Consider the following 13,079-nt stretch of genomic DNA (forward strand, 5'->3'; position numbering starts at 1 on the left):
ACTGGCAGGCGACCAACGCCCGTGGGTGGGAGGGTGTCACCCCCCTCTCCTCCCATGGTCCCTTCCCTCCACCCCCCTCGCCTGAGCCAGGCAGAGCTGGTGCCCCCATGGGAAATCAACCCCTCCCCTCTCCCCACGCCAGTGACAGGGCCCAAACTGCCAACCCAGACTCCAATCAAACCCATATCAGGCGCGTGCTGGGAGCTCACCGAGGAGATTTTATGGAGAGGGCCATCTGGTTATCGCAAATGCTAACGAACTGGGGGTGGGGGTGGGACAGGACACACACAATAAAACCGGCGCTGGAGGTTCACGCTGACGTTTGGGCAGCTGTAGCCAGAGATAACAGAGAGACTCCCCTGTCCGACTCCCTCCCCCCCCCGCCCTCCTTTATCGCCCTGCAAGGACTCACCCCTGGGAGCGTTTTCTGCTCATGCAACGCGCTCTGCGCCTTGAGGGCCGATTCCCGGGCGCAGTAGGTCAGGAACGCGCATCCTGCGGGAGAGAGAAAGCAGAGGGGAAGGGTCACGGGCGCCTCGGATCCCTGCCCCCCAACATGACGGATCCCCCCAATCCTCCCCCCACTTTAAAGGGCTCCTGGGACAAAGGGACAGTAGCGAGGGGGTGCCGGGCTCCTCCCTCAGCCCCACGGGCCAAAAGGGGAACCGTGAACCCAACTTCCCAGGCTAGAAGATGGGGGGCTTGGACGGAGCCAAGCCCTAATGTGACAGCGAGGCTGGCAAGGCCCATACCAGCCCCATGTCCTCTCCTTTGGATTGGCTCAGTACAGTGCATCTGCCTGGGGATGGGGGTTGGGATTTTCCCGGGGGGGGGGGGGGGGGTTGGAAGGGAAGGGGCAAAGAAAGGGGATAAACCACTAGGCTGACATTCGGGAGATCTAGGATCATTTCCCAGCTCTGCCACCGACTCCTGCATGCCCCTGGGCAAGTCTCTTCGGGCCAGATCCACAAAGGGAATTAGTGCCTAACTCCCATTGGTGTCCATGGGAGTTAGGTGCCTAATTCCCTTTGAGGATCTGGGCTTTCGTCTCTCTGAGCCTCAGTACGCACAAAGGGGATAATATGCGTTCTTGTCTGTTTTGATTGCAAGCTCTCCGGGGCAGGGGCGGCCTCCCACTCTGTTTGTACAGCCCCCGGCGCCATGGGGCCTGGACTCGCCGGGGCTGCTACTATACAGGCCCGAGAGCTACAGAGCAAGGGCCTGACGGAGGAAGGAACTGAAAGGGACAAGCGGAAAAGACAGAGCGATGTCAGGGGGCCCATCAGAGCACAGTAAGCGACGGACATGGATACTAGAGAGTCTGGGGGACCCTCCTCGGGCGCCTTGAAATGAAAGACAGGCTCTGCCCTATGGAACTTACATAGCACGTTTCCCCAGTCACCACCCTTCTGCTGTCCATTTTTAATCCTTATTTCACAACTGAGAACATCCCGACTTTTGCTCTCCACCCTACTGCAGCTGCTATCGCAGTAGCGGATGTTCTCCTTCAAAGGCCCAGCTCCTGGATTCATGTGACTAGAGGAGAATCTTAGCTTTCATTTAAATCAAAAATCCCTGTAAGTTTCTAGCTCTCCTGGTTACCGCGGGTAACTTGAAAATGTGAGCCGGGGGCACCTGAAGAGCCAGGAGACAAAGAACATAAGAACAGCCATACTGGGTCAGACCAACGGTCCATCTAGCCCAGTATCCTGTCTTCCAACAGGGGCCAGTGCCGGGTGCCCCAGAGGGAATGAACAGAATAGGTAATCATCCAGTGATCCCATTCCCAGCTTCTAGCAAACAGTGACTAGGGACACCATCCCTGGCCATCCTAGCTAATAGCCATTGGTGGACCTATCCTCCATGAACTTATCTAGTTCTTTTTTGAACCCTGTTATAGTCTTGGCCTTCACAACATCCTCTGGCAAAGAGTTCCACAGGTTGACTGTGCGTTGTGTGAAGAAATACTTCCTTTTGTTTGTTTTAAACCTGCTGCCTATTAATTTCATTGGGTGACCCCTAGTTCTTGTGTTATGAGAAGGAATAAATAACACTTCCTTTATAGACCTCAATCATATCTCCCCTTAGTCGTCACTTTTCCAAGCTGAAAAGTCCCAGTCTTATTAATCTAGCCTCATATGGAAGCCATTCCATACCCCTAATAATTTTTTTGTTGCCCTTTTCTGAACCTTTTCCAATATATCTTTTTTGAGATGGGGCAACCACATCTGTACACAGTATTGAAGATGTGGGCGTACCAGGGATTTACAGAGAGGCAATATGATATTTTCTGTCTTATTATCTATCCCTTTCCTAATGATTTCCAACTTTCTGTTAGCTTTTTGGACTGCTGCTGCACCTTGAAGTGGATGTTTTCAGAGAACTATCCACAATGACTCCAAGATCTCTTTTTTGAGTGGTAACAGCTAATTTAGACCCCATCATTTTGTATGTAGCGTTGGGATTATGTTTTCCAATGTGCATTACTTTGCATTTATCAATACTGAATTTCATCTGCCATTTTGTTGCCCAATCACCCAGTTTTGTAAGATCCTTTGTAACTCTCCCAGTCTGCTTTGGACTTTACTGTCTTAGAATCATAGAATATCAGGGTTGGTAGGGACCTCAGGAGGTCATCTAGTCCAACCCCCTGCTCAAAGCAGGACCAATTCCCAACTAAATCATCCCAGCCAGGGCTTTGTCAAGCCTGACCTTAAAAACCTCTAAGGAAGGAAATTTCACCACCTCCCTCGGTAACCCATTCCAGTGCTTCACCACCCTCCTAGTGAAAAAGTTTTTCCTAATATCCATCCTAAACCTCCCCCACTGCAACTTGAGACCATTACTCCTTGTTCTGTCATTGGCTACCACTGAGAACAGTCTAGATCCATCCTCTTTGGAACCCCCTTTCAGGTAGTTGAAAGCAGCTATCAAATCCCCCCTCATTCTTCTCTTCTGCAGACTAAACAATCCCAGTTCCTTTAGCCTCTCCTCATAAGTCATGTGCTCCAGCCCCCTAATCATTTTTGTTGCCCTCCGCTGGACTCTTTTCAATTTTTCCACATCCTTCTTGTAGTGGGGGGCCCAAAAGCTGTCCCCGGCTGTGGGTACTGAGCCTTGCTGAAAACTCAGCCATTTCTCTCTCTGGGCTCAGATACTGCAGGCCAGGGGGGACTGAATGATTGTGCCAAGCTCCATCAGCCTAGAGTGTGGGCACCTCCCAGTCTGTACCATACTTATCCTTACAGCCCCCCGCTCCCGGTGAGCCAGGGCAGGGCTCTTATCCCCATTATACAGATGGGGAAACCGAGGCACGGCGAGGCCATGTAACTTGCCCAAGCTCACCCAGGGAGTCTGCAGCATTGCGGGGAGGCCAGGCTAGGGTCTATAATTACCCTGGTTTCTCTGCCCCGACCAGAGCGGTGGGCCATTCTACTTGTCAATGGAAAACAAGCTGACTGCTATCAACAAACTCAGCCCCCTCCAGTCCCACAGTGTCAGAGTCACGGGGCCTTGCGCCCCGCCCAGGAGATAAGCAGAGACAGTTTCATGGTTGATTTAACTCCCAGTGGAACCAAAAGTCCAAGGCGGCCTCAGAGGCTGAGCCCACGTTTTGGGCAGACGGACCACCGTGGGGATCGCCGGTCTCCTGCCATTGACCGGGGCTTCAGTGGAAAGCAGCAAACGCCAGAGTTCCGGAGCAAATTCTACGCCGAGCGGCAACGGTTGTGAATCCGGAGTCACACCACTGGCGTAAGGGGCCACGCCGTTGACTCTAGTGGAGTCGCTCTGGATTTACACCAGAACTGAGATCAGAGTCTGGCCCGGGTGCCACTGATTCCAGTGACATCCCTCTGGGTGGATCAGAAGTCACTGGAGTCACTCCCGATTTAACTGAGAGCAGGGTTGGGGCCTGGCAAATCGGGGCTGGGGAGATTAAAATAGGATCAACCCAAGGGCCCCCCCCAACCCAGATTGCAGCCCCACTCCCGACAGCCCTCCCTCTCCAGTGCAGCCTCCCCCCGCAGCAACCGCTCCAACCTGGCACTTTGTCCTAGCGCCTCCAAGCAGGATATTAATGTCTGTGCCCGCCTGGCTGTCTACCTGATTCTCACAGTGAGTGGCGCAGTCGGGACTGGGGTGGGGAAATCTGGGATGGCGGGTCTCAAACCCACCTTGCAGACATGAGGGTAATCCGGCACCTGTGCACACCTCCCCCTTGCTGACGTGCGGGACAGGGGTCGCAAGCCCCAGACCCTCCTGGTAATCCCTGTGCTAGCCCCTTCTTCCTGTTGATATCATAGCACTCTGTACGCCTGCATCCTCCCAAGACCCCTGCAGTGCTGGCCTTTTTCATTTGGGGGGGGGGGGGGGGGGAAACTGAGGCACAGAGCTGGGACATGACTTGCTCCGAGGTGTCAAGGAGTTTGTTTACACAGCAAAGAAAACTAAAATGAGTCATTGGAAGGGCTGGAAACAGTACCCAGCCCTCCCTTGCTTTAACCACTAGACCCCACTTCCCTTCCAGAGCTGGGACAGTGGAACCCTGAAGATCTGACTCCCAGGCCCTCTGCTCTAACCACTCATCTGCACGGCCTCCAGAGGAACACGGCTCCCACCAAGGAGAGACGCAGCAGGAACCCGCAGCAGGCAGAGCAATGAAATCCCCCTCTCAATGGAGAACAGGGTGTCCTGCATTATATCCAACTCTGATAAACTCTCTCAGCTCCTGGGGAGGCAGGGAAGATGGTGTGTCCAGGGCAGAGGGGAGCTTCCAGGCCTGTGATGGGCTGGGTAGAGACCTGGCTGGGTTCTGGGAATAGGGCACGTCCCCTGCAGGCCAAGCCAGGGTGGGGGTGGGAGGACAGAGGAAGCGCTGAGAGCTGTCACAATCAGGTGGCTTGCATGCAATGAGTTTGGCCGGACTCAGCCCAGTTCCTGAGGAGATCAGACATCTGCAGCACAACCCCCCCGCTGCAGCTGCCACTCTCTGGCCCCGAGCCAGCAGCCCCAGCAGTGGCGGCAAGGATAGAATGGGCTAACCCCACCTCACCCCCTCAAATGTCCCCTCTGCGGGACTTAGCGGGATATCAGCAGGGAAAAGCTTGACCTGGCGCTGCCCTGGTGTAGACAAGGCTCCATGTCTGGGCCTGTCCCACTGGTTCCGCGCCGTGCACCAGCCACGCCGCAGCCCAGACAGCCGTGCATTCTGCGGCGTGTTCGGCAAGCAGCAGTCCTGCCCTGGGGCTGAAAGCCACTAAGGGCAGGGCCCGCCCACTTTTACTGTCTGTACAGCTCCTAGCATAGGGGAATCTTGATTGGGGCCCCTGTGCAGGGCTGGAATAGATACAAAGAACAGCAACAGGTGGGCTAATGGGCCTTGTCATCCCTGACTATGGGTTCAACTCACTCGGCAATAACACGGCTTTCTCCAACCCACACATGCACACACACACACACCCTCCCCCCTTGCTCTTCGGGCTCAGTGCAACACACCTAATAAACACAAATGTCTTTCAGAAGCTCCTTTCCATCCCGGCTTGATCCACTTAACATTTTCCACTGGCAATAAAAGAAAAAAAAAAAAAGAAAGCTAAAAATATCTACCCCGCCCAGCGAGCGTGAATCGCCACAAAGGAGGAAGCTGGACGTTACTAAACAAACCCCAGGTTTTCCGATCGCTTGGGAAAAACACAGATTTTTAGGCAGGGGCCGTTAGGATCAGCTGGTCGGATCTCTGGGGTAATCCTGGCCAAAGAGCCTCCCCCAGCATCTCTGGGATCAAGCCCATAACTTCTGGTCGAGCTACAGCTTGGCGAGTAGATAGCAAGCCAGTCCTGAGTTAATAGCCTTCCAGTGAGGGAGAAGCCACCTCATGCCAAGGTGAGCTGTCCATATGCCCCTTATTTCTAGGCTGTTTGTCTGGCTTCACCTGCCAGCTGCTCCCTTTGGGGTTGCCTTTCACTGCTAGATTAAAGAGCTGCCTACTCCAAAAACCATCCAGACCCTGATCACGCCTCCCCCTTCACCTTCTCTTGGATAATTTAATAGCCTGAGCTTCTCCAGTCTCTCCCGCTGGCTGGGGTTCCAGACTCTGGGCTATTCCTGTACCTCTGGGCTGAATCCTCCCCAAAGACGTTACAGGCCTGGGTGGGCTGGGTCAGGTTACCAGGACACCTAAATCAGGGCCGGTTTTCCCAGGGTGCTCAGCGGCCGGTTGTTCCCACTGCCATGCTGCGTTTTGCTCTTGTGACAGTCTGGCCCGCCGCTTAGACGCCCAAGCTCTTCCGAAAGTCTGCAGGAGAGGGTCGCTCGGAAATCCGGCCCTTCGACCCGGGATTGCAAGTCATTTGGGGAACGTGAATTAATTCGCCCAGTCATTTGGTGTTCGTCTCATCCGCATGTGACAGAACGGGAAACTGAGGCACAGAAAGGGACCTGACTTGCAGAGCTGGAATCAGAACCCAGAAGTTCTGATTGCCAGTCCTCTGCTCTAGACGTCCCCCCAGATCCAAGAATAGAACCCAGGAGTCCTGATTCCCAGTCCTCTGCTCTAGACATCCCCCCAGATCCAAGAATAGAACCCAGGAGTCCTGATTCCCAGTCCTCTGCTCTAGACGTCCCCCCAGTGCCAAGAATAGAACCCAGGCGTCCTGACTCCCAGTCCCCTGCTGTAACCACTAGACCCCACTCCCTCTTTTTATAAGAGCCACCTCCCTTCTTTCTTCTCACTCCCCCCGTCAGCTCAGTCTCTCGCTGAACTAGCTGCTAGCGAGCTCAGAGCAAGTGATGAGCGGGTGGGTCATGGTGCAGGAGCGTGTGTTGGCACTGGTGTGAGTGGCCTTGACTCGAGCTGCACATAGCGCTCGGGCAGGGCCTGGGGAGACCGGCTCTGTAAAATATTCATGAGCAAAATACACTCTTTTTCTTCCTAGCTAGAGTCCGGAGACTAACCATCGCTCCCTGCCAGCAAGAGCGCTGCGGAGAGCAGTGAGGTGGAAAAGCAGTTTGGCTCCAGCTGGCCCTCCCGGAGGTGCCCCATTGCCAGCAGCCAGAGGAGTCGGTTCTCTTGCAGCCGCTCCTGATGGAAGCCGGGCACATGGCGGGGCCCAATCCCCAGCACTGCCCCCTTATCGCCTTGCACTCCCGTTCACACCAGCTGGGGAGCCGAACCTGCCTGTGCACCAGTCTCACCTGCTCCAGGGTGCGCGTGTGTTGCTCCAATCCCCTGCTTGTAGCTATAGCCATCTGATCCCCAGTCTCCCCTCCCCTGAGTCCTTCCCAGCCCGCCCTGGATCCAGTCTTACACCCGCCCCCTTAGAGGGAAGCCGTATCCCCCTTGCACAGATGGGGAAACTGAGGCACAGGGTGAGTACGGGCTGGATCCTAATCCCCCGACTCACACCTGCATCCCAAGTCACCCCTCTGAGATCGGTGGGTGGCTCCCAGAGGAGCCCGTTCCTTGGCCAAGGAGGCAGAGCCAGACATTGCAGCCAGATCTCCTGCATCCCAGCGCCGCTGCCTTAGCCCCTAACACCCCAGGACTGCTGCCCCCCTCCTGCACCGGCTAGCCCAGGGAGGTGTCCCAGTCCAGGGACCACAGAAGCCTCCCCCTGTCTTGCTAACCACCCACTAGAAACCTTCTTGGGACAGGGCGAGTCGCCTAGGGGTCACCACGGCGGGGGGGCTGGACCCAGAGGCCGCCAGCACCAGTGGGGCCCCGCCTCCATTGCTGGAGCAGAAAGAAGCTCCCTGGCGGGTTGCGATAGCAGACTCTTATCCTGAGCGGGAACGCGCGGAACACCCGCCGAGCCATTTACTCCCGGATCCCAGCCGGGGCAGGCTGTCCCGCCCCTGATTCCAGAGCTGGGTTCCGGGGTCTGCCAGCCCCTCCGCCCCCCTGGGGCCAGGGTACACAGAAACAAGAGAAATCCACCCCTGGGCACCAGGCCTGGCCCAAGACCTGGGCCCTAGTCGAGCCAGGGGCTTGGGCAGGCCCAGCGGTGAGCACGCAGTGCCACGGAGCCAGCAGCTCTGTGACTGGGCCCCGTGGCTGGGTGCGTCCTGCTCTGGGGAAGGTCATTAAGGGGTTGCACGGGGAAGGGGCGGTGACCACCTCCCAGGCTGCTGGTCAGAGTTGCCCCTCGTGGAGACAGAACTCTGCGGGGGGGATGGACCCGATCCTGCCCTGGCCAGATGGTGCAGAGCCCGCATCACCTTCCTACATGGGAGCCCCCAGAGGTGTGGGCCTGGGAGAGCTTGCCCCGTGGCATGGCTCCGTGCCAAGGGGAAAGGGCCAGGTCCCTGGTTTGACAAGTGGGACCAAGCAGAGGGTAAAACCCTCTCTACTCAGGTTTGATTGTTCAGGGGAAGGGGGCTTCGCACTTCGTTATCCCGCAGTAACGACCCCAGCCTGGCCCTGTACAGGACTCTGGACGCCCCAGCACACAACAGTATCTTCAGCCAGGGGCTGCCCAGGGCAGATCTGCCAGGGCCTAGCCAAGGAGGGTCCCTACTGCCTTAGCTCCCGAGCTAACTTCCTCCCAGCAGCAACAGCAGCCGAATCCCAGGGCCCTGCTCTGGTAGAGGCCAAGAGCATGAATCCGGGTTTATCCTACGCTCCACCTGGGGCCCAATCCAGCGTGGATGCTGAGCACTCTCAGCTCTCCCTGAAGTCAGGGTGTTCAGCATGGCACAGGATTGAACCCTCAGTGCCCGGCTCAGTGTGTCAGGGTCTGAGCCCTTTGGCAAAGCTGGTGCCAGCAGTGGGTACTGGGCAACTGGAAATCTGCCCTGTAATCCAGCCAATAGTATCCAAGCCAAAACCCACCGAAGTCAATGGGAGTATAAGGATGCCGAGGCCTGGGACCTACGCATGCATTTGGGTCAAGCCCTTAACGATGACAACTTATATCCACTCAATTTGCAGCCCTTGGCCTGACCAGCCGCCCCTCCCCCCTCCGTCCTCTGAAGAGATGAGCATTTATGGAGGTTAAAATCATTCCCTGGTTTTTTTTTAAAGTCCCCTTTTGAGAAACTGAGTTTCCCCCACTTGGGTTTTTGGCCCTAAATCCGGAGCGGGAGCGGTACCAAACAACGGTCGTTAAAAAAATAATAATCAAACGCATTTATAGTTCAGCCTCAAAACTGCTTCAGCTGGGCCGCCCGGATCTTTTGCATTCAGATTCCACTGCCGCTGGAAAGCCGGATTTCTCTCTTCCCTTCCCCGGCCATTTCAGTGTACGTGGACAACAAAACCCCAGCCCAGCCCAGCAGCTGGGGTTACAGCAAAGCTTCCCAACCGCCCGGACTATCATTATTTTGATCCTGCAAACTCTTGACTAGCAGGTGCAGTGCTGGCTAGCCCCTGGGCATCTCAGGAAGTGCTACACCTAGTTAGCTGCCGGACTGGGCCCTTAGCTGACGTAAACTCCGTGGAGACATGGACTTTGCTTTCATCCCAAAGCACCTAGCGCGGTCATTGCTACAGAAATAAAGAAGGGTCTAGTCCAGTGGCGCTCAACCTTTGCAGACGACTGTACCCCTTTCCGGGGTCTGATTTGTCTCGCGTACCCCCAAGTTTCACCTCACTTAAAAACGACTTGCTTACAAAACCAGGCCTAAAAATACAGGCGTGTCACAGCCCCACTATTACCCAACAATGGCTGTCTTTCTCCTTTGTACCAGAGAATTCTAAAATAAAGCAATTGGAATATAAATACGGTACTTACATTTCCGGGTCGAGAATACAGAGCAGTATAAACAAGCCACTGTCTGTAGGAAATTTTAGTTGGTACTGACTTGGCTAGGGCTTATTATGTCGCCCGGTGTAAAATTAGGCAAATGTCTAGATGAGTTGATGTCCCCCCCTGGAACAGCTCTGAGTACCACTGATCTAGTCCACAGGGTGCCGGTGATTGGAGTCAGAAACTCTTCATATTCGCATTGGCTCCCTCTCCTCCCAAAGACGCTCCATTTTGATTCCCTGAATTTGTCAGCTTCGCCAACCCCAATGGTGTATCTCAGCCCCCCCGAGTTTCGCTTGCGCTGGCGAGCCAGGGAAAACAACCAACGCTGAGTTTGTGTCACATTAGCCCAGTTCCACCCTGCTATATCTTCCCCCGCTGGGACTGCCTGGAAATGGAAGCTTCTTTCACACCTTTAATAATTTAAACATCATTGTTATGTAAGGAGGTTTGGCTGGTTTTTAAAGCACAGAACTCTTGTCCTGGAGCATTCTCTGTTTTGCGGCTTGCATGTAAATCATTTGCATTTGTATTTGATAAAATAATTAGTCGCACCTAAGGGGACCCGCTTGGTTTCGTGAAAATCCGAGCGATTGTTTATCTGTGGTTTGTTTGTAACGTTCAAACCTTCCTGCCTTCCAGTCCCATAACCACGCTCACTCTCGGGGTTAGAACCGAAGTTTTAAACCCATAGAGCAATAAGAAGACCCAAGCGCCGGCTCTGAAGTCAGAGCCTGATTGTTATTGTTGATGTTTTCCACATGTACCAGCTATAAAAATATGCTAAGGGCCAGATTCTCAGCGGAGCTGAAGGGGCATAGCATCTGGTGAAGTCAGCGGGGCTACCCTGATTTCCACCCGCGCCGGATCTTTCTCGCCTCAGTTTACAAAAATATCAGCCAATGTACTTGATTTACAAAGGGGTAAAATAAACCCCGTTTTCCTACACTTTGATCCCCTCTCTTTTTGTCACTGCTTGAAATCTGCCCTGAGACAGCAAACGATCCAACATTATACTGTGACTAACCTTTGCCAGCCAGCCTCCATCCCTAGGGCTGACTCCAGCTCCAAATACCCTCCAACAAAGCCGGGTTTCCGCAATTGCTTTCATTCCGGGCTTGTAAAAAGTGGAATGTTATCAAATTCCAGAAAATGATCTTATGCGAATCGCCTCCTTAGCTAACCCTGCCCTGCCTTCTCTTTTGTTTTCAGGACTATTCCCAGAGCAGATTTTTCACCGATGCCGTTCTTAACTTTATTTTGAATTAAGAAATTGGCCAGAGCCCTTGTTTAATTTGCCCCTGGATCTATTTCACACGCTGCCCCTTCTGCTTTTTAAAGACCACTTGCTCCCTCCCTAATACGGGGAAGTGTGTTTAAAAAAGAAGACAAGAAATGAACCAGCAGAGACAAATTTAGCTCTGACCTAGAGGCCTCAGGCTGAAGACAGGCCTCCTTTAGCAGGAGCGAAGGATATGCCATTTGGCAAGATCACGAGAAGGGGGCGGGCGGGGGGCCAGACCCTCTGTTTATACAGGAGGAAAGGAATCAGGAGGGAACTGTCAAAGCCCAGCCTGGGGATTTGGGATCAGAACCTCGCAAGTTTTCCCTCTGCTTCCCCGGGCCCAGAGTTACACCCGTGGCAAATATTCACAGGGTTTGGGACTCAGATGATAACTCAATCCCTGTGCTAAAAGGAGACTCAAAGGTGTCCAGGGGCAGAAGGAAATGGGGTCACAACCCCCCCACCCACACAGGGCCTGACTCTCCCCCGTGCAAAACTACCCCACTGGAGTCAGAGTGGGGTGGAGAAGAACTGTCCCTCCCCTCCCCAACCCGACTCCCTAAACCCACTGCACATCCAAACCCCCGGCCTCTATCCATGACGCCTCTTATCTGATTGTACCTCCTGCCATCTGTTACCATCTCGCTCTCGCTGCAAACAGCCTGGCCCCCACCCCCCTAAGCCCTGACATTTTAATATGCATGGCCATTTCGCACGGCCCCCACTTTCTCTGCCCTCCTGGCCACAGCTGATCTGATCTCCCCCGACATCCCCAAGTCTCCTTTTTCCTCGGGCTGCTCTTGCTTCGTCATTTCATAGTCAGTTTTCTCTCCCCCCCCCCATCCCATTGTTGGGAGCTCCTTTATTGTTCTAGCAGCCCGGGCCTGGCTCACTTACCTTTGTGCATGCCCGTGTATTTATCCTTAATCACTGTCAACTCGTAGATCTTCCCAAATTGCTCGAAGATGGGCTTCAGATCCTTCTCCTCCAAATTCCGTGGGATCTGCCCGATGAAAAGTTTAATGGCATCGGGTTCCTTCATTGGTCCAAAGGGGCGAATCTGGGGGCGAGCTTCGAATCGCCTACCCGGCCCCAGCGGAAGAAGCGAGAACACAATCCCAGCCCTAACTACGGTCCCAACACTGCCCAGCGGCGAACCAAACAAAGGGAGCAGAGGCTGGTTGGTGGCTTTGGATGCTTGAACCAGGATTCCCCAAATCTGTAAAAAAAAATGTGGTTTTTTGGGGTGGGTGGGAAATTCCTCCCTGTCGCCTCCTCGTTGTCGCTGATTTTTTTAACCTTTAAAAAAAAAATGAAAAATCCTGATTTTTTTTGGTGCAAAAAAATTAAATAATCATCATACAAAAAAAATCAACTATAAGAATCTTGCAATTCCGCCTTCTTGGAAGCGAGCTATTGGGCTGAGCTCTTTGCAATTTCAGAGCCCTGGCGCTAATACTTTTGATCTATTAATTACAGAGCTTGCAAAGCAGTTAATTAGTTTATTGATTAACTTTCCTTGAAGAGGTTGAGACCAGTTTAAATTCTTGGGTGGTTGTTGGTGGTTGTTTTTTAAAAAAAAAAAATTATCGATTCATTTCTTTCTCCTCCTTTTTCCCCACCCCTTTTCCAAGCTGGATTTCAGCTGCTTTTGCTGGATTTCTCCCTTTAATGAATCTTGAGCTCTGATTCAAATCTTTTCTTTACCAACAAAAACCTCCTCTCCAGCCCGCCCTCCTTCCCTGACAAATAATGATGTCAGATTTAGGGGCTGGGAGCAAACTCCCAGCCCAGGGAGAGACGCAGGCAGGGAGGTTCAGTGCCACAGACAATGACAGGCTCAGGCCAACTGATACAAATAAATACAAGCCTGGACAGAAAAATAGAGACCCCTGCTTGCTAGCAGCACTGCTTGTGGTGTTCTTCTAAGGACCACTTCCTGAGACGCCAGTGTAGATGGTCCATATAAGGAAATACTGCACCATATAAGATCAGATCATACAACACAGAGCACCCCCGCAGATATTCTAGTTTGAGTTTATTAGGTG

At 53.6% G+C, this 13,079-nt stretch overlaps 1 protein-coding gene across 1 annotated transcript in view; it reads right to left on the reverse strand.

Annotated features, from left to right (window-relative positions):
* The window catches only part of CELF3 (CUGBP Elav-like family member 3), a gene marked incomplete in the record, with an annotated part of 39,742 nt that extends 27,014 nt beyond the window's left edge, over window positions 1-12,728 (reverse strand). The window contains 2 exon segments of the mRNA XM_034756825.1: window positions 413-495; window positions 11,929-12,728. Of these exon segments, the coding sequence (XP_034612716.1) occupies window positions 413-495; window positions 11,929-12,073 (228 nt within the window).
* Between the last annotated feature and the right edge of the window lie 351 nt (window positions 12,729-13,079).

Source organism: Trachemys scripta, chromosome 24, assembly GCF_013100865.1.
Source record: "Trachemys scripta elegans isolate TJP31775 chromosome 24, CAS_Tse_1.0, whole genome shotgun sequence".
Lineage (NCBI taxonomy): Eukaryota > Metazoa > Chordata > Testudines > Emydidae > Trachemys > Trachemys scripta.